Source organism: Pongo pygmaeus, chromosome 4, assembly GCF_028885625.2.
Source record: "Pongo pygmaeus isolate AG05252 chromosome 4, NHGRI_mPonPyg2-v2.0_pri, whole genome shotgun sequence".
Taxonomy (NCBI): Eukaryota; Metazoa; Chordata; class Mammalia; order Primates; family Hominidae; genus Pongo; species Pongo pygmaeus.
The window spans coordinates 74,851,164-74,878,834 of record NC_072377.2 but is presented as its reverse complement, the minus strand read 5'-3'; the positions used below and the strand labels follow the sequence as shown (position 1 = coordinate 74,878,834).

Here is a 27,671-nt window from a genome sequence, read left to right as displayed (position 1 = left end):
AAACAGTATTGGCGGGATGCAAAACCCAGGTATCCAGAGGGCCAATTTTTCATACACATGGGTTCCACCAACTACAGGACTTGAATATGCATAGATTTGGGTATACATGGGGGTCCTGGAACCAACCACCTGAGTATACCAAGGAATGACTGCACTTCACTGTATTTTCCAAAGCATCCATACTTAATCAAATAAAGTATTTAATTTAAAAAATCAGATCTGAAATTTGAGGGCAGAACAAAACAAAGACCTGCAAAGTTTAATTAAACAAATCTTAAAACATTTAAAATACAAACTGGTATCCATCTGAGTGACTATAAAAGACCAGGTTAAAAACCAAGCAGTGTGCAAACATGAGCTGTTTATTTTACAAGCAACAAGATATCCAGAAAAAGGAAGGGGGAAAAAAAATGCCCTAAGAAGGGCAGAGAAACCACTGTGTTGAGCCAACAGGGACAGGGAATTATAAAACTCTTAAGTTTTCTCACAGATTATACAAAAGGGATAAAACCTGTTTTAAATACTGAAGGCACAGCTTTTGACTACCCTCTGCTCTGAGAGGCAGGAGGCATGTTATAATCCTGAAAATGCTAAAAATCCAAGAAGGAAATCAGTAAGATTTAGTAACATAATAAAATTCTAGACCGACCCCAATCCGTAGGGAGGGATTAAACTAATATTGAGTAGCTAATTGTTACTGTAGTTAATTTTTTGTTTTGCTTTTTTGAGACAGGGTCTCACTCTGTCACCCAGGCTGGAGTGCAGTGGCGAGATCATGCCTCAGGCTCCAGCAATCCTTCCACCTCAGCTTCCCAAGTAGCTGGGACTACAGGCAACTGTGCCCACATCCAGCTAATTTTTTAAATTTTTTGTAGAGATAGGGTCTTGCCATGTTGCCCCAGATGGTCTTAAACTCCTGGACTCAAGCGATCGTCCTTGGCCTCGCAAGTACAGGGATTACAGACATGAGTTTTTCTTTTTCCCCCCAATCAGCCATTATTAGCTACATGGGGAGTAACTTGTCTCAGCTCTTTGCAATCAATAAAACCCAAATTTTAATTCTCCTTTAGTGCAAGTAGTTAATTCTAGATTCTCGTCCATTATTTTAAGTAGGGATTGTTTTGATATTAATTTCTCATGACCAAAAGGAAGAAAACTCCCTAATCTACTCCACTGTGAACAGTTTAGATGCAGGATGACACAATTCCACAGCGATCGCCACATTACCAGGGTGAAACTAATTCAGGCAGAAATGAGAGTAACAGGCTACATCTGCCTGTTGCCATCAATTAAGGAAAGAATGAGAACGTGGTATTGAATTCCGCAACATGAACTTGGGCAGGTGACGGGAGAATAGAAAGAAAGGCAAAATACCTGTGGTTAAACCACCTCCAAATAATTTATTTTAAATAGGCTTTCTGAGGCATTTCAGTTCAGAAAACTGTAGGGGAGAGGAAAAGAAATGAGGAATTTGCCTCTGGTTAAGTACCACATAAAACATTAGTTTGTGCAAAATCATACATCTGCTATTCAACAGATAATTCTTTTACGTACAATGAAAATACTTGTTACTAGAGAGAAACAATGAAGTCCACGTGCAACAACCCACAGGCTATCAAATTTCCAGAGGTTCAAGGAGGAATTTTATTAAAATAATACCTTTTTAAAAGCTAAGTAGTTCTTTCACCTTAATCATCATCACCTCCATAAGTTACAATAGCTATCTTTTGCCAAATTATCAAAAGCAACTAGAACTGATTAAACCTTCATGACAGCAAAATCAGATGAGGCCAAAGTTCACTGGGACTCTAATATTACTGGCACTGGTCTCCCTTGAGTCGGGTTTGTTGTTTTTAAGCCTCTTGAAACCTTAAGTAAACAAATCTAACTGCCAATGAAAACTAACACACCCAGAAACTCTCAGCGAAACATTTACTTCATAGCTCATAATATATACCTGTCCTGTTCCAGCTACAAGTGGCCTTGCCTGGAGGTAAAGGTCGAAAGAAAACACTTCCTAACACCTTCACACTTTAAAGTGAGGGAAAAAAAAACAGGACTTCAAGTCAAGGGCAGGGACATAAGAACTATCATCTCAGTGGTGAATACATACCACAGCCTTCCTGGCTTTCTTAAGATTGCTTCATTTTTGCTCCTTAATTAACCAGAAAAAAATTTCATCTGTCTTCCTAGATTTCCTTAAAAATCAGACTTACAGAATGTTAGAGCTAAGCCTTCAAGGTATTAATGTCTTGCCTATAATCCCAGCACTTTGGGAGGCCAAGGCAGGCAGATCACTTGAGGTCAGGAGTTCCGAGACCAGCCTGGCCAACGTGGTGAAACCCCATCTCTTCTAAAAATACAAAAAAATTAGTCAGTCATGGTGGTATGCACCTATAGTCCTAGCTACTCGGGAGGCCGAGGCAGGAGAATCGCTTGAACCCAGGAGGCAGAGGTTGCAGTGAGCCAATATTGCACCACTGTACTCTAGCCTAAGCGACAGAGCCAGACTCTGTCTCAAAAAAAAAAAAAAAGATATTAATGTCTTTACCCCAGACCTGACCAGCAGCAGCCAGCATCCATCTATAGCCAGCCCACTCCCCACATCACTACCCACACCACTCCCAGTGGCCAAAATAAACCTCCAGGAACCAGTGGCCATACCTTCATGACAATAAATCAATCTGCTCAAAGAACCCTGTGATGTCAGTTTCTGAGGTAGCTTCTAACAGGACCCTAACAGGATTTCTTAGAAAAAGTTTCACTCCAAACATCTTTTCATTTTTATTTTTTTCCGAGACAGGGTCTCACTCTGCCATCCAGGCAAGAGTGCCAGTAGCAGAATCACAGCTCACTGCAGCTTCAACCTCCTATGCTCCAGTGATTCTCCCACCTCAGCCTCCTGAGTAGCTAGGACTACAGGCATACACCATCATGCCCAGCTAATTTTTTTTTATTTTTTGTAGAGACAGGGTCCCATTATGTTGCCCAGGTTGTTCTCAAACTCCTGGACTCAAGTGATCCTCCCACCTTGGTCTCCCTAAGTGCTGGGATTCCAAGTGTGAGCCACCACACCTGGCCTCTAAACATCTCTAAAGACAGTTTATTAACACCCATTTGGGAGGCATTTTTAAAGAGAGGAACTTTCCAGACTTTCAGCAAATCACATCATACAGGAAGCTTGGTAAGATTAACAGTATACATTTTTAAAAGGAAATTTTTCTAATCTGTCTTTGCCTCACTGAAGTATTTCATAATGTTAACTCAGAACTAGTCACTGTGGTTTGTCATGCTGTTATCTATGTCAAAAGTTTAAAAGGACTGCCACCTGCTATTCCAAAAACACCCTTGCCAATCTTGACCCAAGAAAGCACCCTTGGCAATGGTTTCTGTTTATCTCCAAAATGATAAGCAGAAAAATAAAAGGGAGTAGAGAGAAGAAGTAGTTTTTGTTTTGCAAAGGCCAAGTTCTTTCTGCATGATTTTTTTAGAAGCCATTTCTTTTCAAAACCTAGATCCACTCCTTGAAAATGGAAATCTGATTTTCAGCTTTTAGTAAAACAATTTCCACTTAGCCTACCCTCTTAAAATTCTGAGTAAAAACCAATGCAACAATTTTTGCAACACATACAAACATTAATTATAAGAATAAAGCTTAACAAAGCACTAAAAATTCAGACACAAATTTGGGGCTTTAATAAAATATTTAAAGTTATTTTTTAACACTTACCCACTCCTCGACATTGGGGGGCTGCTCATCATAAATGTGTTCCTTGTCCCACAAAATATTGGACTTGTCATACCTGTCCATCTTTCTTCGAGTTTTCACAGCAAAGAAAATTATTAAAGCAAAAGCCACAATAATCATGAACCCCAGTACAATGGCAATGGCCTAAAAAGGAGTGAAAAATATTGGCATAATTAGATTTTAATTGCTTAATCACAATTCACCCTCTACATATTATTAAAACTCTTACCTACCTAAGGCCCTACTAAATCCATGTGGTTTAACTGATAGAAAACTGAAGCAAATAGTTACATTTCAGACATGTCATAAAACCTAACCCACACTAACTGGGCTAAGGCCAGCAAATGTACACACACGTACATACTACTTGATTCAATCCTCAGAAAACATCCAATGTTAGAAACTATCAATCATCACCCTCATTTCAGAGCTGTAAAAAACTAGTTCCAAAGCTTGTGCACCTACGGGCCAAGCTTTGTGCACCTACGAGAATGGCCAATAAAGTAACTCAATCATTGGTATACTTCTAAAGGGCCTGAAAAATGCTATTCTCAAAAGTATTACAGCTTTGAAATAGCCAATCATGCTTGTAATCTTGTTCAAAACACATGCTTGGCAAGCCTTTTTACACTGAATGTAAATTTCAGTCCACAGATCTCTATCTTACCAAAAATGATGAAGACATGGACCTAATCAAGCTATAAATAGCAAATTGACTAATGATTGATTTGGTCTGGCAAGTTTCTCTGTTTTAGGAGTCTTGCATACTTACTAGAAAGGGCCCTATAACAAAGAAACTTCCTACTCTTAACAGTTATCCCAGTGGTGATAGGATATTAAATGGTATATTGGCCTGGGAGGCACTTGAAGTTGAGGGAAGTACCAGGCCTCTGCCCTGGATGTCTGCTAATGGGAACAAGAGGCTCTCCTTCCAGCTGTCTTGACAGTGACATCATTTTTCAAAGAGTAAGTAGTAAGAGAACTAAAAGGGATAGGGGTGTGGTAGGATAGGAGTACCAACCCTCAGTCCCTATCTACCATGGACATGTCTAAACGGCAACAACGAGCATTGTGAAAACCTACATCTGCAGGGAAAACCTTCAGTCTTCTAAATAATGGTAGACAGATACTAGAGGTCTAACTCCGAAGGAGTGACTCATTCAGGAATGGGAATTCCTGAGTTAGTGTAAGAAAAAAGGAAAAACAAGGGAAAAAATATTAGTAACTCAGAAACGTTTCAGATATTAATATAATCAGGATGACTCATGGTTACTAAGGTAGGTTTCTCAACCCCAACCTGCACATTTGGATCACTTGCTTAGCTTTTAAACATACTAACTTACACTCTGAAAACTATAAAACACTATTAAAAGAAGTTTAACAAGACCTACATAAATCAAAAGAATCTTACGTTCATGAATCAGAAGACTTGTAATTGTAAAGATGACAATACATCCAAAATTGACCTACAGATTCAATATAACGCTTCAAAATCCTAGCTGGCATTTTTTTCCAAAATGGACATGCTGATCTTAAAATCCATACGGAAATGCAAGGAATCCAGAATCTAGCCAAAACAGTCTTGAAGAACAAAGTTGGAGAACTCCCACTCCACAATTTCAAAACTTACTACAAAGCTACAGTAATCAAGACAGTACGGTACTGGCATAAGGACATATGATTAATGGAACTGAATTGAGAGCCCAGAAATAAATGTCCACATTTATGATCAATTCATTTTTGACAAAGACATGAAGAAAACTTAGTGGAGGAATAGTCCTTTCAACAAGTAACACTAAGACAACTGCAAATAAACATGTGAAAGCTTTCAGAACCCTTGCTTCCATCACGCCCAAAATTAACATAACATGAATCACAGACCTATCTGTAAGAGCTAAAATTATGAAACTATAGAAAAGTTAAAAAATAGAAAACATAGGAGTAAATCCTTGTGACCCTGAATTAGGCAAAGCATTAGATATGACACCAAAAATACAAGCAACAGAAGAAAAATTAAATAAACTGGACATCATCAAAACTAAAAACTTTTTTTTTCTTGAGACAGAGTTTTGCTCTTGTTGTCTAGGCTGGAGTGCAGTGGCACAATTTCAGCTAACTGCAACCTCCACCTCCTGGGTTCAAGTGATTCTCCTGCCTCAGCCTCCTGAATAGCTGGGATTACAGGCACACGCCACCATGTCCAGCTAATTTTTCTATTTTTAGTAGAGACAGGGTTTCACCATGTTGGCCAGGCTGGTCTCGAACTCCTGACCTCAGGTGATCCACCCACCTTGGCCTTCCAAAGTGCTGGGATTACAGGCATAAGCTACCATGCCCGGCCCAAAACTAAAAGCTTTTATGCAAAGGACACCATCAAGAAAGTGAAAAGATGACTGTAATCCCAGCGGTTTGGAAGGCCAAAGCAGGATCGCTTGAGCCCAGGAGTTCCAGCCCAGACTGGGCAACAAAGTGAGACCCTGTCTCTACAAAAAAATTTTCAAAAAATTATCCGGGTGTGGTGGCATGCCCCTGTGGTCCTAGCTACTCAGGACACTGAGGCAGGAGGGTCACTTGAGCCCAGGAGGTCAAGGCTGCAGTGAGCTGTGACTGCACCGCTGCACCCCAGCCTGGGTGACAGAGTGAGACTCTGTCTCAAAAACAAAACAACAACAAAAATAGCCCCCTTAAAAAATAGGCAAGTCTAGGCCGGACACAGTGGCTCACGCCTGTAATCCCAGCACTTTGGAGGCCGAGGCAGGTGGATCACGAGGTCAGAAGATCAAGACCATCCTGGCTAACATGGTGAAACCTCATCTCTACTAAAAATAAAAATTTAAAAAAAAAATTAGCCGGGCATGGTGGCAGGCCCCTGTAGTCCCAGCTGCTTAGGAGGCTGAGGCAGGAGAATGGTGTGAACCCGGGAGGTGGAGTGAGCAAAGATCACGCCACTGCACTCCAGCCTGGGCGACAGAGCAAGACTCTATCTCAAAAAGAAAAAAAAAAAAAAGGACAAATCTAAATAGCTATTTCTCCCATCAGCATGGCTAAAATCAAACAGACAATAACAAGTGTTGGTGAGGATGTGGAGAAATCGGAATTTTCACACATTTCTGGTGTGAATGTAAAATGATGCAAACTCTTTGGAAAAACTCTGGTAGCTCCTCAAAAGATTAAAGAGTCACCATATGACCCAGCAATTCCACCCCTAGGTATAACCCAACTCAAGAAATCATTAAAACATAGGTTCACACAAAAACATATACAAGAATGTCTATAGCATGATTCTTTTTTTTTTGAGATGGAGTCTTGCTCTGTCGCTCAGGCTGGAGTGCAGTGGCGCAATCTTGGCTCACTGCAAGCTCCACCTCCCGGGTTCACGCCATTTCTCCTGCCTGAGCCTCCCGAGTAGCTGGGAGTACAGGTGCCTGCTACCATGCCCGGCTAATTTTTTGTATTTTTAGTAGAGATGGGGTTTCACCTTATTAGCAAGGATGGTCTCGATCTCCTGACCTCATGATCCGCCCACCGTGGCCTCCCAAAGTGCTGGGATTACAAGCGTGAGCCACCGTGCCCAGCCTAGCATGATTCTTAACAGCCAATGTAGACACAGCCCAAATGTCTATCAACTGATAAATAAAATGTGATTTATCCACACACTGGAATATTAGCAATAAAAAGTAATGAGGGAATGGCACAAGCTATGACATGGGTAAACCTTAAAAACATTATGCTACGTAAAAGAAGCCCATCACAAAGACCACATTGTGTGATTCCATTTATACGAAATACCTAGAGAACAGACAAATTTATAGACGTAGGATTAGTGGTTGTCTAGGGCTAAGAACGGTTAGGGAAATGAGGAGTAACTACTAACGGGTACAAGTTTCTTTTTAGGATAGTGAAAATGTTCTAAAATTGATTGTGGTGACGGTGGCACAATTCTGTGAATATATTAAAAACCACTGAACTGTTATTTAGGTAACCAAATTACACGGTATGTTGATTATATCTTAATGACACTCAGCCCCTCTCCCAGATTTAATTAGAAGTGGAGCCTTGTCATCAATATTTTTTAAGAGTTTCCAGAGTGATTCTATTACATATCCCAAGTTGAAAGCCTCTGCTAAGGAGATGGAGAAAAAACCCAAAACACCACTCCTACCTCCTGGGGATCCACAACACAGTAGTGATACAAATACTGATCCACGTAGAGTCCAGTAGCTGCAGGTGTGTAAAATTGGTTGCAGAGGGCATATATTTGTGAACCATATAGAGATCCAGAAGACTGAGCAGTTGGGTTGACTCCCATTATATAGACAATTGTGGCAATAAACACCATGATGCCCAGGATAGCACTCACTATTATCACACTTAAGTAGTATCTTCTTGTTCTGGACATTTCAGATCTTATAACACTGGTAACAAAGATCACCAATGCAGCAATAAAACAAAAGGCAGCCATGGCCAACATGAAGCCCTTTGCTGCTCTTGGGTCTGTATAGCCTCCGTAGCCATAGCCATAACCATAGCTATAGCCATAGCCACTTCCGTAGCTACCAAAGCCACTTCCTCCATAAGGGTAGCCTATACTACCTCCTAAAAGGGAAGTTCCATAGCCTCTGTCCCAGGCAAGCGTGGAGGCCACACAGGCAAAGATGGCAATGCACATCACAATAATGAGCATAGACAGAATCCGAATCACTCCTGGAGGAGAGGTCCATTTGTAGAAGTGAAGAATTTCATCTTCTGGGTAAAAAGAGTATGCTGGCTGAGAGAGCATTGGTCGAACAGGCATCTCTCCACCATATATGTCATTGCTTGGTGCATAATGATTCGGTTTGCTGAAATGAACATGAAAATAATTTCAAGTTAGCACTTTTTGGTAGTAAGCATAAAGAACACAACTTATTTGGAATAATTTAAACCATTGGGTAAATGAAACTAAAGCTTATCTGTGCATAGGAATCACCTGGAGGACTTGTTAAAACATAAGATTATTGGCCTCTGGCCACAAACCCATTCTGCTCAGACATCTGGGTTATCTCTGTTTAGTGGTATTGTAAACGGTTTAACTATAAACATCCTTGAATGTGTATTCTGGTACAGAAAAGTACTTATTTTTCTAGGGTATATACCCAGGAGAATTTCTGGATCACATATTTTTATATCTTCAACTTCACTAGACAGTATCAAACTGTTTTCCAAAGTGATTGTACCAATTACCTACAGTGGAATGGGTAACTGTAATATATCCATACAATGGAATACTCCATAGCTATACTGTCCAGTGTGGCAGCCACTAGCCACTTGGGTCTATCATATACTTGAAATGTATCTAGTCCGGCTGGGCACGGTGGCTCATGTCTGTAATCTCAGCACTTTGGGAGACCGAGGCGGGTGGATCACTTGAGGTCAGGGGTTTGAGACCAGCCTGGCCAACATGGTGAAACCCCGTCTCTACTAAAAATACAAAAATTAGCCAGACGTGGTGGCACATGCCTGTAGTCCCAGCTACTCAGGAGGCTGAGGCATGAGAATTGCTTGAACCCGGGAGGTGGAGGTTGCAGTGAGCCGAGATTGCGCCATTGCACTCTACCCTGGGTGACAGAGCAAGACTCCGTCTCAAAAAAAAAAAAGAAATGTGGCTAGTCCAAACTGAGATACGCTGTTAAAATGCACAGTGGAGAGTCTGCGGTGGGCGGATCACTTGAGGCCAGGAGTTTGAGACCAGCCTGGCAAACATGGTAAAACCCTATCTCTACTAAAAATACAAAAATTAGCCAGGCATGGTGACACATGCCTGTAATCCCACTTACTTGGGAGGCTGAGGCACGAAAATCAAGAATCACTTGAACCCAGGAGGCAGAGGTTGCAGTGAGCTGCGATCACGCCCACTGCACTCCAGCCTGGGTGACAGGGCAAAAAAATTTAAAAATGCACAGTGGATTTCAAAGACATAATATAAAGAAAGAATGTAAAGCATCTCTTGAATCATTCATTTTTTACATCAATCACATGATGAAATAATGTTTTAGATATACAAGGTTAAGTGAAATATATCAAAATTAATTTCTTCTTTTGGCCAGGCACAGTGGCTCACGCCTGTAATCCCAGCACTCTGGGAGGCCGAGGCGGGTGGATCACCTGAGGTCAGGAGTTGAAGACTGGCCTGGCTAACCTGGTGAAACCCCATCTCTACAAAAAATACAAAATTAGCTGGACATGGTGGCGGACGCCTGTAATCCCAGCTACTTGGGAGGCTGAGGCAGGAGAATCACTTGAACCCGGGAGGTGGAGGTTGCAGTGAGCCAAGACCGTGCCATTGCACTCCAGCCTGGGCAAAAAGAGCGAAACTCTGTCTTAAAAAAAAAAAAAATTTATCCTTTTATTTTTAATGAAAGTATAAAATTACATACATGGCTCATGTTATATTTCTACAGTGCTATGAAGCCAAAACTGATGAACTATGAATACATGCAGTTACAGGTAATGCTGAAAAAAATGAAAAAATACATATAGCATTATTATATTTATATAAAGTTTTAAAACAGGTAAAATTGGCCAGGCGTGGTGGTTCACACCTATAATCCCAGCACTTTAGGAGGTGGGCAGGTCACCTGAGATCAGGAATTTGAGATCAGCCTGGCCAACATGGCGAAACCCCATCCCTACTAAAAGTATAAAAATTGGTTGTGCATTGTGGTGGTTACCTGTAATCCCAGCTACTTGGGAGGCTGAGGCAGGAGAATTGCTTGAATCCAGGAAACGGAGGTTGCAGTGAGCCAAGATTGCGCCACTGCACTCCAGCCTGGGCAACAGAGTGAGACTCTGTTCTCAAAAATAAATAAATAAAACAGGTAAAACTAAACTGAAATGTTTAGGATATACAAGGTGATAAAATGATAAAAGCAGGTAATGATCATATGTCAGGACAGTGGTCTCCAAAGAAAAGGAGAGGACACAGGGAAGGACTTTGAAGTGTTCTGTTTCTTGACCTGGGTGATGAGTATGTATGTTTGCTTGGTCTTTCCTCATGATCTCCTACATATGTTGTGTGTCCTTTTCTTTATGTATGTTGCAGTTCACCATTATTTACAAAAGCAACACAAAATAAGTGTCAGATTAGTGGTGCACTATTCAATTACTATATTCTCTAGTATGTTTTAAAAACTGTATTGTCATAAACAACTTGTGTCCCTACCATGTTTTAGGCACTAGTAAGGAGGTTAAAGAACTGGAACACAACCTCCACATGATATTGTGAAATATGTATTTGGTCTTCATCTCCATTTTCTGGCATACAGCTTCTAAAATCTTTAGACTCTCCAAAGTGATAAGTATCCCTTATATGCTAATGAGATGATAGGTTCCTGGCAGCCCTAGGAAGCTTCAGGATGGGAGCTAGAATTAGAGGGTTGGAATTTTTCAGCCCCAAACCCCTCTGGACAGGAAAGGGGGGCTGAAGCTTAAACTGCTCACCAATGGCAAATGATTTAGTCAATCATGCCTATGTCATAAAGCTTCCATAAAAACCCAAACGGACCGAATTCACAGAAGTTCTAGACAGCTGAACATGTGCAAGTTCCTGGAGGGTGGCACAACCAGGGAAGGCCGCTTCCCACATACCTCGCCCTGTCTACCTCTTCATCTGGTGTTTGTTGGCATCCACTGTAATATCATCTGTTTGTTCATTCATTCATTCATTCTTAAAAGACAAGGTCTCCCTATGTTGCCCAGGCTGGCCTCGAACTCATGGGCTCAAGCAATCCTCCTGCTTCAGCCTCCCAAGTAGCTGGGATTACAGGCGTGCACCACCACACCTGGCTTTTGTAATATCCTTTATAATAAACCAGTAATGGTAAGTAGTGTTTCCCTGAGTTCTGCGAGCCACTTTAGCAAATTAATTGAACCCAAGGAGAGAACTGTGGGAATCCTGATTTACTATAGGTGGGTCAGAAACACAGGCCACAACCTGAGCTTGTGGCTGCTACATGAAGTGGGGGCAGTCTTGTGGGAATGAGCCCTGAACCTGTGATCTGATGCTATCTCCTGACAGTGTCAGGACACACAGCTACTGTTCACTGTAGAACTGATTACTTGGTTGCTGGTGGGGAAATACCCCCAAAAATTCTGGTGATCAGAGGTCACAGATGTGTTGTGACAGAACAGCAGGAGAAATTGTTTGTTTTTGCCTATATTATACTCCACTACACTTATCAGGGTTAAAGCTGCAAACTACTTAGAGGAGGAAATCCCTATCAATGTTTGATAGCAAATTTGGAATTCAAAAATTCACTGATAAGTCTTCACATGACCAAGGAGCCCAAAACATTGCTTGTTTTAGATAATGGCAGTAATCACTCTTAAAACCTACAGTATGGAAAGTATTATGCTAACTGAAAGAAGCCAGTTACAAAAGGCTACATATTACATGGTTCCTCCATTTATACAAAATATACAAAATAGACAAATCTATAGAGACAGAAAGTAGACCGATAGTTGCTTAGGGCTGATGGAACTGGGAGGTGACTGCCAATCAGTAGGTTTCTTTGGAGAGTAATGAAATGTTCTAAAATTAATTGTGGTGATGGTTATACAACTCTGTGAATATACTAAAAACCATTAAACTATCCATTCTAAATGGGTAAATTGTAAAGTATGTTAATTATATCTCAATAAAGCTGTTATTTTTATTTATTTATTTATTTTTGAGACAGAGTTTCGCTCTTGTCGCCCAGGCTGGAGTGCAATGGCGCGATCTCGGCTCACCTCAACCTCTGCCTCCTGGGTTCAAGCGATTCTCCTGCCTCAGCCTCCCAAATAGCTGCGATTACAGGCATGCACCACCATGCCCGGCTAATTTTGTATTTTTAGTAGAGATGGGGGTTTCTCCACGTTGGTCAGGATGGTCTTGAACTCCCAACCTCAGGTGATCCATCTGCCTCGGCCTCCCAAAGTGATGGGATTACAGGCATGAGCCACCAGGCCTGGCCTTTTTTTTTTTTTTTTCCAGACAGAGCCTCGCTCTGTCTCTAGGCTGGAGTGCAGTGGCGTGATCTTGGCTCACTGCAACCTCCGCCTCCTGGGTTCAAGTGAATCTCCTGCCTTAGCCTCCCAAGTAGCTAGGATTACAGGCAAGTAGCTGGGATTAGAGGTGCGCGCCACCACAGCCAGCTAATTTTTGTATTTTTAGTAGAGATGGGATTTCACCATGTTGGCCAGAATGGTCTCGATCTCTTGACCTTGTGATCTGCCGGCCTTGGCCTCCCAAAGTGCTGGGATTACAGGCGTGAGCCACCGCACCCAGCCTAAAGCTGTTATTTTTAAAAACTGACAATATGTTGCCAATGGCCATCTAAACAAGGCATTTAAATGGAAGCTTCATTATCATTTGTACAAACAAAAAGTAACATACAAATATAAACTGTGGCAATCTCTTGAAACAAACATTAGCAATAGGTGACAGCAGTTGTCCTAGCAGAGACAAACTGTCACTCTGGAAGTTAAGAGAGAAATTCAGTTTTCAGTGAAGACCCTTTGATACAATTTAAATTTACAAGTACACGTATCATTTTATTTTTAAAAGCAAACACTTAAAATTAAAGTTTCAACCATACTTATTGTTTACATGTGATAGAGACTTTTTAAAAGAGAATAACTAAAGAATTATTTACTTACAATTCATCAGGCCTGTAAGGAGGTGGACTTTCAAGAGGCCTGGATGACATGGCTGATGTCAATGGTCAGCTGATCTTCAGGATGTGCAATGCCCTTGAGCTTCCAAGATAAACCAATCTAAGCAACAAATGTAGGGTTATGGGATTACTACTAAGCTCACAGTTTCTTTCTTTTCTTCACCCCACCCCCCACCCCGAGACAGGGTCTCACCCTGTCACCCAGGCTGGAGTGCAGTGGTCCAATCACAGCTCACTGCAGCCTTGATCTCCCAGGCTCAAGTACTCCTCCTACCTCAGCCTCCCAAGTAGCTAGGACTACAGATGTGCACCCCCATGCCTAGCTAATTCCTGTATTTTTTGTATAAACATTTGAAATATACATAATTTTGTATTACTTTTGAAAGTTCATATTAAATGAGAATGCATATGAAAGTGCACATATAGCCACACTAGCACATACTACCTCCTCAATGCAAACTAACAATCTAATGGGTTAAATGCCTTTATCAGTAAAAATGATAATAAAATGTATCTATAAATGGTGGAATTGTAGATATTTTTCCCTTATCTCCTTTTCCAAGTCTTCAAAACTGAGCACAATGTTTATACAAGGGGAGAAAAAACAATATGCATAGTATTAATTGGTCATTTTCTGAAATTTTGTCCTAAAATTCTTCAGCACAAGTTTCTAAACATCTGAGAAGCAATTTCATTCAACAAGCATTTATTAAGTGCCTACATTAGACCAGGAGAGCCTGTGGGAGTGACGTATGAGAGCCAGCGCTGGGGTCCTGGCTCTTCCAGGCTGGTGTGGTGCTGATGCACAGGTGGCTAGCTTATGGAACAGTGAGGTGGGAGCATGGTGGAATGGTGTCATCTTTTAAAATAAGGTTACAGTAAGAATATAGTGGATGGAGGATGAGTAAGAAAAGGGAGGGCTTTGAAAGTCTAGTGGGAGTGTCTTACTTCCTTCAGGTAGGAAACAGGGAGCCAGTTCATGATTCTTGGCAAGGGAGGTATAAGTTTGATTTAAACCAGATTTGAAAGACAAAGTCAACAGTAAAAAGGAGCACCTAGAGTCAGCAGCAGCAAACCTAGGTGTGAGGCGACAATGAAGGACTAGCTTAGGAGACAGAAGATAGGAAGGAAACTAACATTCATCAGACACCTACCGACATGCTGGGTGCTTTACATAAAATCCTCCTTTCATCCTCAAAACAACCCTCCGTGGTTGATTAGTCACTTTACAGATGCAAAGAGGGTCAGAAAGAGACGTGAAGTAATATGCTCAAGGTTATATGGATGCCAGTGAGTCACTCAGATGTAACTTGAACCCAGATGATTTCATGTGCTTTTCACTATGCTAGTTTGAAACCATGAGTTCCATTTGGGAAACACCAGCTTTTGTGGGGAGTGCACATCTGGTGTTAGCATCCATGAGGAAGTGAAGATGGAGATCGTCTGCCTATGTCCGTAGGTGGATCCATGGGCATTGAGAGCTCTCCAGGAAAAAGACAAGTCTCAGCAAGATGTGGTAAACACACAACCCCCAAACCTATAAAGCTTGAGGATTATTCTAGAAAACCCGGTGCTGGAGACACTGGCAAGGTACTTCCCACATCAGCTACAGAACTTCATGCCACTCCTTAGCTATGTTGAACCAACAATAAATTCTTTCCAGGTTACACCAGTGATTAGTAGAGTAGGGAACTTTGAGATCTACCAGAAGGTAAATTCCACGTGAGCAGGAATTTTTGCATGTTTTGTTCACCAATTAAAACAATGCCTGGCACATAGTAGACGTCCAGATAATTTGTTGAATGTTTACAGGAACCAGATTGGACCATGGATATCTCTGCCTGCAAAACCTCTCGTGCTTTCAAGTTGAAGGTAAAAGAAAAGTATCAGAGTAACTTTAAAAGGTATGATCCCTGAATGACACTTGAGTAACATCTATAATGAGTATATTAAAGTATCTGATTTTTTTTCCTTTTCTAATAAGGTCTGTACAATCATACATTAATATATTAACAACAGTACATCAATTCAAACTCTGAAAACTTTTTTTAAAATTAATGGCAACTCTTTTTTTTTTTGAGCTGAGTCTCGTTCTGTCACCAGGATGGAATGCAATGGCACGATCTCAGCTCACTGCAACCTCTGCCTCCCAGCTTCAAGCAATTCTCCTGCCTCAGCCTCCCAAGTAGCTGGGACTGCAGGCGCATGCCGCCACGCCCGGCTAATTGTTTGTATTTTTAGTAAAGATGGGGTTTCACCGTGTTGCACAGGCTGGTGTCGAACTCCTGAGCTCAGGCAATCTGCCCTCCTCGGCCTCCCAAAGTGCTGGGATTACAGGCATAAGCCACCACACCCGGCCCAGCAACTCTCTTCTATACCCTTTAGGACAGTGTATTTCAAATCTCTCAGAATTAAACCCTGCCCAACTATGTATTAGATAAATCCTCAAAGATGGAAATATATAGAATGTTAATAACACCAACACAATTAGCATAATTTTCCAAAGACATGACGGAAGATGACTTTTCTACATTTTTAAAAACCACTTTATTAAAGTATACCATAGAGAAAAGCGCACAAATCATAAGTGTACACAGCCCTGTAACTAGCACTCAAGTCAATTTCTCTATACTCTTATTTTTTTTCTTTTTTTTTTGAGACAAGGTCTCGTTCTGTTGCCCAGGATGAAATGCAGTGCCATCATCTCAGCTCACTGCAACCTGCCTCCCAGGCTCAAGCAATCCTCCTGCCTCAGCCTCGCAAGTAGCTGGACTACAGGCACATGCCACCATGCCTAGCTAATTTTTGTATTTTTAGTAGAGATAAGGTTTCACCATGTTGCCCAGGCTGGTCTCAAACCCCTGAGCTCAAGCTATTCACCTGCCTTGGCCTCCCAAAGTACTGGGATTACAGGCATTAGCCAACACACCTGGCCAATTTCCCTATATTCTAATAATGGTGAAACACACATACAAATGACCAATTTAGGCCAAAATGTTATGGTACTATAAAAAGGCAAAAGTCCAGATTGTCTTCCTAACTGATGTTCAGAAAAAGAACATTAAGGAAAACTGAATTTAGGCCAGGTGAGGTGGCTCACACCTGTAATCCCAGCACTTGGGAGGCGGAGGCAGGTGGATCACTTGAGGTCAGGAGTTCGAGACCAGCCTGGCCATCATGGCAAAACCCCATCTCTACTAAAAATACAAAAATTAGCTGGGCATGGTGGCGCATGCCTGTAATCCCAGCTACTTGAGAAACTGAGGCATGAGAATCGCTTGAGCCTGAGGTGGAGATTGCAGTGAGCCAAGGTTGTGCCACTGCACTCCAACGTGGGCGACAGAGTGAGACTCCGTCTGAAAAAAAAGTAAAAAAGAAAATGTGAAGTTAAGCACTATTAAACGTGGGATCCTACTTCTGAAGCTGAATGTCAAATATCCCCAAATTCTAGGTTCAGTGGTAGTTTTTGAAAACTCTAAATTAATCCAGACTCAGTCTTAAGTTGTCAAAAATTCAAACAAGATCCCTTTTCAAGCTGCTATTTCCTGGATTCAGAGTTGTCACGTCTCCCCAAAAGCACAGACTTTAAATTGTGAACCAAATCATGTGGCTCATGCCTGTAATCCCAGCACTTTGGGAGGCCGAGGCAGGTGGATCACATGAGGTCTGGAGTTCAAGACCAGCTGACCAACATGGTGAAACCCCATCTCTACTAAAAATACAAAAAATTAGCCAGGCGTGGTGGTGCATGCCTGTAAACCCAGCTACTCTGGAGGCTGAGGTAGGAGAATCGCTTGAACCTGGGAGGCGGAGGTCGCAGTGAGCCAAGATTGCGCCATTGCACTCCAGCCTGGGCAAAAAGAGCAAAACTCCGTCTCAAGAAATAAAAAAAAAAGAAAAAGAAAGCTCGTTAAGAACAAGTCATGCCACACCAACTTCATTTCCTTTTCTGGGAAGGTTACCAGACTGGTGGATGAAGGGAATGCAGAGAGAAAGAATCCTGAAAATCTTGAGCACATCCTTGTGTGGGTGGGCAGATTCCCAAGGGGCTGAATTATGGCACCCAATTAGCACAAAAGAATGAACCATTTATGTCCACCTGGTGGGAGGTCTCCAGTGGTAACCACAGACAAAGCGGAGGAGACACGCTTATCCAGATTTGCAGCTGACCAAACACACTGGAAAGGATAACTAACCCATTGGCTAGGCCATCAACATTAAGCAAGATCTCTGTAAAGTCAGAATGATGAGTTTAAAACAACCTAGTGGTTTTAACAGCCCCCATTTACTGGCTCACAATCTGAGACAAATTCCTTATCTCCTCTAAGTGCACTCAAATGCCAGAATAATCCTGACCTCTGCACTGGGATAAGAAAAAGTCTTAAAAGAGCTGGGCGCAGTGGCTCACGCCTGTAATCCCAGCACTTTGGGAGGCCAAGGCGGGTGGATCACGAGGTCAAGAAATCGAGACCATCCTGGCCAACACAGTGAAACCCCGTCTCTACTAAAAAAAATACAAAAATTAGCTGGGCTTGGTGGCGTGCGCCTACAGCCCCAGCTACTCAGGAGGCTGAGGCAGGAGAATCGCTTGAATCCTGGAGGAGGAGGTTGCAGTGAGCTGAGATCATGCCACTGCACTCCAGCCTGGCGACAGAGTGAGACTCCGGCTCCAAAAAAAAGAAAAAAACCACAGGAAAAAGTCTTCAAGAAAATGGGCAACTGCATTCATCATAAGGTGGTTATCCTGAAAGTGAGAAATTTCAGTGCTTAGGCACTTAGGTATATAGTATCCATTTTCAAATACAGCTGACCCTCCATATCCATGGGTTTTAAATCCGGATTCAACCAACCTCAGACAGAAAATATTCAGGGGCAAAAAAATTAAAAATAACAGGGCAGGTACAGTGGTTCACACCTGTAATCCCAACACTCCAGGAAGCTGAGGCAGGAAGATCACTTGAACCCAGGGGTTCAAGACTGACCACAGCAACATAGCAAGACCCCATCTCTACAAAAAATTTTTCTTAAAATTAGCCAGGCACGGTGGCACATGCCTGTAAGTTCCAGCTACTCAAGAGACTGAGATGGGAGGATCTCTTGAGCAGAGGAAGTTGAGGCCACAGTGACAGCCATGATCACGCCAGTATACTCCAGCCTGAGTAACAGTAATACTCTGTCTAAAAAAATAAAAAGTAAAACAAAAAATACAGATTTTTAAAACTACAATATCACAATTCTATATAGCATTTACATTGTATTCAGTATTATAACTAGAGATTATTTAAAGTCTACAAGAGGTCTGGGTGCGGTGTCTCACACCTGTAATTACAGCTCTGGGAGCCCAAGACGGGCAGATCACTTGAGGTCAGGAGTTCGAGACCAGCCTGGCCAACATGGTGAAACTCTGTCTCTACTAAAAATACAAAAATTAGCTGGGATTGTGGCAGGTGCCTGTAATCGCAGCTACTCGGGAGGCTGAGGCAGGAGAATTGCTTGAGCCCAGGAGGCAGAGTTTGCAGTGGGCCAAAATTGCATCACTGCACTCCAGCCTAGATGATGAAGTGAGATTCTGTCTCAAAAAAAAATTTAAAAAAAAAGTATACAAGAGCATTTAGGCCATATACAAATACAAAGCTAGTTTATAACAGGGACTTCAGCATCCTCAGATTTTAGTATCATGGGGGTCCTGGAAGCAATCTCTCACAGATACTGAAGGGTGACTATATTGGTGGCATAAATGAGTCATTTTTAAAATGTAAACTGATTTTTTTTTTTGAGACAGAGTCTTGCTCTGTCGTCCAGCCTGGAATGCAATGGCCTGATCTAGGCTCAATGCAACCTCCACCTCCCAGGTTCAAGCGATTCTCCCACCTCAGCCTCCTGAGTAGCTGAGATTACGGGCACATGCCACCAGGCCAGGCTAATTTTTGTATTTTTAGTAGAAACAGGGTTTCACCATGTTAACCAAGCTGGTCTCAAACTCCTGACCCCACGTGATCCACCCACCTCGGCCTCCCAAAGTGCTGGGATTACAGGCATGAGCCACCACGCCCAGCCATAAACTGAATTTTTAAAAAGTCAATTCCATAGAGTACAGTACAGAGGAGAATTAACTTAATAATCGTTCATTTTTACTTTTTTTTTTTTTTTTTTTTTTTGAGACTGAGTCTTGCTCTGTCACCCAGGGTGGAGTGCAGTGGCACAAACTCGGCTCACTGTAAGCTCCGCCTCCCGGGTTCAAGCCATTCTGCTGCCTCAGCCTCCTGAGTAGCTGGGACTATAGGCATGTGCCACCACGCCCGGCTAATTTTTGTATTTTTAGTAGAGACGGGGTTTCACCATGTTGGCCAGGATGGTCTCGATCTCTTGACCTCATGATCCGCCCACCTCAGCCTCCCAAAGTGCTTGGATTACAGGCATGAGCCACCGCGCCCAGCTTAATCATTCATTTTTAAAGGTGCATTTCTTTGGTAAGAATTTCAACAAAAGCTAATAAGCTATCCCAAACTTTATTCACAGAAATAGTGCTCATCTCTAGGAATAATATGCTATTAAAAAGAACAAACAAAACCTGATTTGTACATCACATTCTACACTATGTGCCTCTCCAGGAGGGTGACTAAGATCATTAGAAAAGCTGGCCAGGCACGGTGGCTCACGCCTGTAATCCCAGCACTTTGGGAGGCTGAGGCGGGTGGATCACAAGGTCAGGAGATCAAGACCATCTTGGCCAACATGGTGAAACCTCGTCTCTACTAAAAATACAAAAATTAGTTCGGCGTGGTGGTGTGTGCTTGTAATCTCAGCTACTTGGGAGGCTGAGGCAGGAGAATTGCTTGAACCCAGGAGGCAGAGGTTGCAGTGAGCCAAGATTGTGCCACTGCACCCCAGCCTGGCGACAGAGTGAGACTCCAGCTCAAAAAAAAAAAAAAAAAAATCTAGAAAAACCATGTGTTAAGACAAACGATTGGAAAAACAGGAAATGTTTGGCCTGGAGAACTGAACATCAGAAGAATCACTTTAGCAGCCCTGAAATATCTGAAGAGCTGTCTTTGTTATCCTAGAAATGGTTAAAAAAAAAAAAAAATCCAAAAACCACAGGCTGATTTCATCTCAATGTTAGGAAGCCTCTCCCTCACCCTGACCCCACACCCTCTCCAAAAATAACTAACAACAATTTGAGCTCATGCAATTTATGCAAAGCTTAAGTTATTTGATATTTTTTTGGAGACCAGACTGGAGGACTTCTAAGGTCTCTTTCAAAGTCAATTTGTGACTGTGCTTTAAGGCCAGCAGCCAAAGGTGAAAGAGGACCAATGCCTGGCACAGCGATATTAACAATCTGTACATGTGTTGAGTGAAGGAAAAAATAAAATGAGAATGAAGAGGCCACTTATCACCTACATGAACTTATGTCAAGAGAGTGACAAGGACAGAAGTCAGCTAAATTAGAGTCAGGGGCAAAACGGAAGCAGCAGATAGATCCTTGTCAAATATGTTAATCTGAAAACCAGCATCTTGGGCTAATGATAAAACATAAAAAGTGTTCTCCCCTTGACAATGTTTACTGACCAAAAGCTGTCTTAATGGAAAACTAAGCTAAGATGAAAAAAACAGGCTGAGGCTGGGCGAGGTGGCTCACACTCGTAATCCCAGTACTTTGGGAGGCCAAGGCAGAGGGATTGTTTGAGCCCAGAACTTCAAGATCAGGCTGGGCAACAGAGTGAGACTCTGCCTCTATCTTAAAAAAAAGGTATAAAAAATGAAAAAAAGAAAAAATAGTCTTAAAATGCTTTGCCCTCAAATTATTCTTTAAAGAAAACTGTCAATAAGTGAAAAATAAACTTTATTATATTTAAGAGAAGTCTGTTCCTTTTAGAGCACATGCAGTAACTGTCAATTTGCCTTTAAAAAGTTTAAGTTGTGGCCGGTCGCGGTGGCTCACGCCTGTAATCCCAACACTTTGGGAGGCCGAGGCAGGTGGATCACGAGGTCAGGAAATCGAGACCATCCTGGCTAACACAGTGAAATCCCGACTCTACTAAAAATACAAAAAATTAGCTGAGCATGGTGGCAGGCGCCTGTAGTCCCAGCTACTAGGGAGGCTGAGGCAGGAGAATGGCGTGAACCTGGGAGGCAGAGCTTGCAGTGAGCCAAGATCGCGCCACTACACTCCAGCCTGGGAGACAGCGAGACTCTGTCTCAAAAAAAAAAAAAAGTTTAAGTTGTGCCTTATATTAAATGATTTAGATTATAGGCACATCATTAGTAAATTGTCTAAAAATTTGAAGTTAGGCAGATTTTGTAATAGACTCTGTGTCAGAAATTGTATTTTTAATAAACCTTCCAGGTGATTTTTAAACACACCACATATTTTGAGAATTGCTGTCTACAATAAAGGTGTCAATCCAAAAAGGACATTGATCTTGCAATTTCTCATCTAGAAAGCCCAGATCTTTTACACAGCAGACACCCGCTGTTCAGGTCTCAGCTCAGACGTCACCTTCTGGGAGATGCCCTCCCAGTCCTTCACTCCACCACACAAAACCTGTTTTTTTCAGAGCAAACTCCTCTCTGCCCTCATACCTAAAATTATTATTTTAGGTATCATCTCCACCGCATCTGGAATGCCCGTATCCCAGGCATCAAATGTCTATTTTGACCATCATTTATATACCTGGTCGCTGGAACTAGCCCTGGCACAAAGTGATTGTCAATGAGTACTCAATTAATAAAACCAACAGTCAATTATTAGAGTTGGGATTTCAATCCAGCAGTGAATGCCTTGAAGTTCTTCACACAACACCCAATAAATGTATTTTTTCCAACTTCAGTTTGTCAAATGTAATTAAGTGCGTAGAGTCTAAGAGAAAGGGAGAAAAAGAGGACAGAACAGTCTGAGAATCACCTGTGAGTCTGTTAGAAAGGCAGAATCCCAGGCCCCACTCCTGACCTCCCAATCAGAATCTGTGTTTTAATAAGATCCCTAGGTGATTCATACCACAGCCAAGACTGGAATCACTGGGTTACGGAACAGCAGCAAGCCTAGGGGTTAAAACAAAAAGCCTAACAGAAATCTGCATGGTCTGTTTACTCTCTTATTTCCATAAATAGTAATTTGATGAAAAAGATCCATTAATATTCCAATCAATAAGCCTTAAAATGCAACTGAAGAAAACTTCCTTCTGGGAGGTTCCTAGGAAGGTGAAAGATATTACACCAGATCATTTATGTGGTTAAAAGTAATATATTATTTTGAAAAGGTAGTAATTCCAACATTACCTTTAGAAGAAAACAAGAATTTTACCTTGACATGAAGCAAAATGCAGGAAATCTTGTATCAGGCTACAGGTACCAGTCAATGGTAGAAAAGTCCAGAAAAATCCCCCAAATCTGGTTCTGGAATATCAAGGACCGCAGCTGCTGATATTCCTTCCCAGATTAGCTGAAGTAGTTTGCAAGCAAGCCCACCTGCAACGTTTCCCCCACGGCATCTGCCCACTTTTAAAATGGAGTTCTACTAAGGCCTGCCTTTTAGAGTTGTTGAGATAATTAAATGAGAAAATACAGAAAGCTTTTAGCACAGTGCCTCACATGCAGGAGGCACTGCCCACTATTTCCCGAAATGGCCTGGAAGCTGCCAAAAGGTGGAGAATCATGTCTTACCGATCTCCCTATCCTCCGCTCCGTCACCTAACAAAGGAGGCCCCTAATAACTAAATAAATTGCAAAACGACAAAAAAAAAATGTGTTGCTTTGTTTGAGGAAATATCTGTGCCTCCCACACACACTTAAGATGTCTATTTTAAAGCACCACTAAGAAAATATTCATAAAGGCTGGGTGTGGTGGCTCACGCCTGTAATCCCAGCACTTTGGGAGGCCAAGGCGGGCGGATCACCTGAGGTCAGGAGTTCGAGACCAGCCTGACCAACATGGCAAAACCCCGTCTCTACTAAAAATAACAAAAATTAGCCGTGCATACTAGTGGGTGCCTGTAATCCCAGCTACTTGGGAGGCTGAGCAGGAGAATCGCTTGAACCCGGGAGGCAGAGGTTGCAGTGAGCCCAGATCACACCACTGCACTCCAGCCTGGGGGATAGAGCCAGACTCCGTCTCAAAAACAAGCAAACAAAACAACAACAAAAAAACACATAAACAAAACACCTCATACGTACAGTGCAAAAGAACTATTGTTACTATTGTTACACTTGGGAATGCCTAGTTTTCTATCACACCAAGAATCACCAAGAAACACCGTAAGTGCCTTCATGGGAAACGTTTCTCTTTTCCAGGTATCCCAATAATACACCTGTTGCCTAAGGGCCACACACTGACCGGCCTGGAAAGCCGCCGCCTCCTCCCCGCGCGGGGTAACTCCCCAAGCGGGCAGTGTGGCCAGCGAGCCCCGGGTCCGACCTGAGGATGCCGCGGCTTTTCCCTCGGGCCCGTGGCTTCCCGAGGAGCGCGAGGGGCTCGGCGCCGCTCCCAACCCCTAGGCACAGAGGCCATCTTGGCCCTCGACCCCTGCTCCCCGCACGCTTCCTCCGACGCAGACAACATGGCTGGCGCGCGGGGCCGGCCCAGTTCCAGAGGTCCCTAAACTCCGTGGCCCGGCTGGGCGCAGGTCCCGGCTTCCGTGCGCACCGAGGCGCTCCCAGGCAGCGCGCGCCCGCGTTCGCCGGGCAGGCACCGCCGGGAGGCAGTTCCGCCCCCCTGGCGGCAGCCCTTTTGGTCACGGGTGAGAATTCGAAGCGTGAGCAGCTTCCCTCGAAGTCCAGCCTCACTCGAAGTTAACTCCCCGCCCCCCAGCTTAAATCGACGCGGTTTCACACAACTCACAACAAGTGGATTCGAAGTAGCCAGTGTGGCCCACACCGTGACTCCAGGAATATTTCACAGACTGAATCCAGCCCCCGTCTCCCCGGGATATCCAAAGGGGTGGGGTGGGAGCGGAAGGGATGAAATTTCCCCGGGATCTAAGCCGCCCGGGCCGGCGAGCAGCCCCCTCGCTGCAGCCTCAGGCTTACGACCCCCAAGGACCTGGGTGCAGGACCACTCTCCATGACTGCCGCCCCCGAAAACTGCAGCCCCAGAGCTGATGCAGGATGGTCGCTGTTCAGGAATGTCGTGCCCCATAAAAGTGAAAAGTTGCCCGCGCCGCTGAGGCACTGCTAGCTTTCAGCGTTTCCGCGGAATAAAGCTTGATCGACGGCTCCAAGCCGCCCCTCGCCCATTTGGCAGCCTCCCAAGTTGGCAGGTGCTGCTCCCTCCGCAGACCCGCGCCTCTCCGGTTCCCACGAGTCCCAGCTCGGGGACGAAACTGCCACCGAAACCAGCGCGGAGCGTCCTCCCCCCGGCACCTCCCCTAACATAGGCGCCGCGGTCCCCCCACGGGGGCCCTCGGGCTCCCGTGCGCCCCTGACGCCGCGCCCAACACTCACCCACTCGCCGCAACTGGGCCCGACCCTCCGGCCGCCAACGGAGACAGGGAGCGCGCTCACCTGGCGGGCGCACCTGACGCCGCGCCGACCGCCAGCGCGCAGCCTGGGACTGGGCTGGGGACGTCTCCTCCCCCTCCTCCCTCTCCTTTCCCTCCTCCCTACAACCGGCCCTGCCCCCGGGCATGCGCACCAACGTGGAGGGGGGTGCGGGAAGCTTGCGGGCTAGCGCCGCGAGTCCCACCTGCTGCGTCCCGGACTGGCTCCTCGGTGCTTTGGACCTCGCTCTCGGTTCCTGCCGCCTCCGCCAGAGGAAGCAGGGAGGGAGAGGTGGACGCGGGAGTGTAGGTGAGGTGTGTCGGCCTCCTCCCTCGGTGACCCATTCACCTGAAACTCGGATGGGAGGGGGCGGGAGGACGCAGCCCTGCTTCCCACACCCTGCCAGCGCGCTGTTAAAGGAACCGCGCGATGTTCCGGCCCTAGAGGCGGGGCGCAGAGGAGAGGCGCGGGCTCCCAGGGGGCAGCACGGATGTGGGTCCCGGACCACCTCGGGGTACGTTTGGTGCTCCGCCTGCTTCGGATGGAATCTTGGGGTGTCTGACGGAGAGAGGCCGAACGAGGTCCAGAGGGGACTGTTTCCTCCGGAAAGAGGGTCCAGGCACTCAGCACTTTGATAGGAAAGGCACGTCCTCACAGGACACTTTTCTGCTTCCAAAATTTGATTAAACTGTTGCTGGAAAAAGGCATCTGGATGTATTGCTCCAACGAAAGACTCCTGGGAAAATTTCAAAAGTCGTGTGTAAATATTGGCGCTATTTCTGAATCTCTAGATTCAGAATAAGACAATTATTTAGAGGGGTTAAAATGAGGGTGAACTAGTGAATGTGTTAGTTGCCATCCAGCAAGCTAAAGTGCATAATACAGTTTATACATTACCACCCCAGGGTCCTCTCCTGCCCACCCGGTCCGCTCTTGGGGACGGGGAAATTTAAACTATTATGGCTCTTTGGCCTAAGTAAATGCACCTTATACGTTGTTTACCAACCTGTAGTGCTTTAAGAACACTACTTAAAAAGCAAAATAAACTTGGTTTACTTTTTTTTTTTTTTTTAAGAAAACGAAAAAGCACCTTGGTTCCAGGTGCTGTATTCTATTTATTGATCTGGATTCTGTTTCCAAGGGAAATTTCATAGTCTGCACTTAACACTGTGTATATTTTTATGTATGTTTGTTGTTTTTCAACATATTTTTTAATTGTATTCCAGGATGTGACAATTATAGTTCTTGGCATTTAACCCTCTGCATTGAAAGCGAACTTTTAGGTTTCTTACATCCTGCTTGGCATCGTGTTCCAATCTGGAATGTCAGCATTGCTAATAAATTTCTGTCCAATCCCACCCACTTCTCTACCTTTAATTAAATGGTTAGAGATGTGACTCTCCCATACATTAGATCTTAAGGCAGAATTCATACTTTAGGAAGTAAAAGCACTATATAAATATGAGGTATTTCAGATGATGACAGCTTTAATGGGTAATTAATTTAATTGGTATTTTTTTCGTGGAAGTCATTGCTACAAATGCTTTAATATGACTATGTAGTTTTTGAATGATGCAGTTTAAATTGGTATTGTTAACACTGAGGAAGTCAGGTTAATCCTCTTAATGTTCCCTGTCAGATTACTGAAATCTCCAAACATTCCATTTGGTTTATAATTAAACAAGGGAACATTTCCTAATACTCTCAGATTTGTAAACACATGTCTATTATTTTATAATGTATTTTGACATGTTCTGAAGAGGAGATCTTAGTTTTTTTCCACTTTATAAAAGAGAGTTCACATACCATAAAATTCACCCTTTTAAAGGGCACGTACAATTCAGTGGTTTTAGTATACTCACCAGATTGTACAACCATCACCACCATCTAATTCCATTTTAATCACCCCCAAAAGAAACCCCATACCCATTAATAGTCACTCCCCATTTCCCCTCCCCCCTCATCCCTCGGCAACCACTAGTGTACTTTCTGTCTTTATTAATTTGCCTATTCTGGACATTTTATATGAATGGATAATAGAATATGTGCCCTTTGTGTCTGTCTGCTTTCACTTAGCATAATGTTTTAAAGGTTTAAATGTATTGGTACTTCATTCCTTTTTATAACAATAATATTCCATTGTATCGATGTATCACATTTCGTTTAATCATTCATCTGTTGATGAACATTTGGGTTGTTTCTCCTTTGGGGATGTTATGAATAATGTTACTATGAACATTTGTGTACAAGTTTTTGTGTGGACATATGTTTTCGGTTCTCTTGGTAAATTAGGTTTTTAAATTAAACTTTTTATCATTTTAAGATAATAACTTATGCACATCATGTTATTTTTCTTATTCCCACCCTAAACCTAAACTCAAAGACATGTTGTGTTGGGTAGAAGGCTTTCATATTTTATTTGCTTTCCCAATTCATTCCTTCAACTATTTTCTGAGTGCCTACTCTGTACACACGAGTGAACAAAACTCAAAAATCTCTGTGAAACTTACTTTCTAGTTAGTTCTGAGTTCATCCATATGGAATAATAGGATTCATTAATTGTATGAATTCTATTTTATTCACTTGAGATTAATTTTCTAAACAACAACATCAAAAGAACGGTTAACTATTGCCCAATATTGTGTATATTTCATAGTTGAAAGTGTCTAGAAAGAAAATCCAGCCTTAAAACTTAAACACATCATTCTTCAATACCAAAACAAAATTTATTGGATGTTAAATGATGCCAT

The 27,671-nt window shown here is 43.1% G+C and overlaps 1 protein-coding gene across 5 annotated transcripts in view; it reads right to left on the bottom strand.

Annotated features, from left to right (window-relative positions):
* The window catches only part of OCLN (occludin), a 63,527-nt gene extending 38,185 nt beyond the window's left edge, over nt 1-25,342 (bottom strand). Inside the window, exons 1-4 of one of the 5 annotated variants that reach the window (XM_054489881.1) lie at nt 25,127-25,342; nt 13,427-13,543; nt 7,911-8,589; nt 3,731-3,892 (exon numbers count right to left, since the gene is read on the bottom strand). In XM_054489881.1, coding sequence (XP_054345856.1) covers nt 3,731-3,892; nt 7,911-8,589; nt 13,427-13,476 — 891 coding nt within the window. In that variant the 5' untranslated portion in view covers nt 13,477-13,543; nt 25,127-25,342. Of the gene's footprint in view, nt 1-3,730; nt 3,893-7,910; nt 8,590-13,426; nt 13,544-14,597; nt 14,665-22,750; nt 22,875-24,885; nt 25,095-25,126 lie in introns of those variants that run through there. The other 4 variants (XM_063664893.1, XM_054489880.2, XM_054489882.2 and 1 more) reach the window with 4 other exon arrangements.
* Between the last annotated feature and the right edge of the window lie 2,329 nt (nt 25,343-27,671).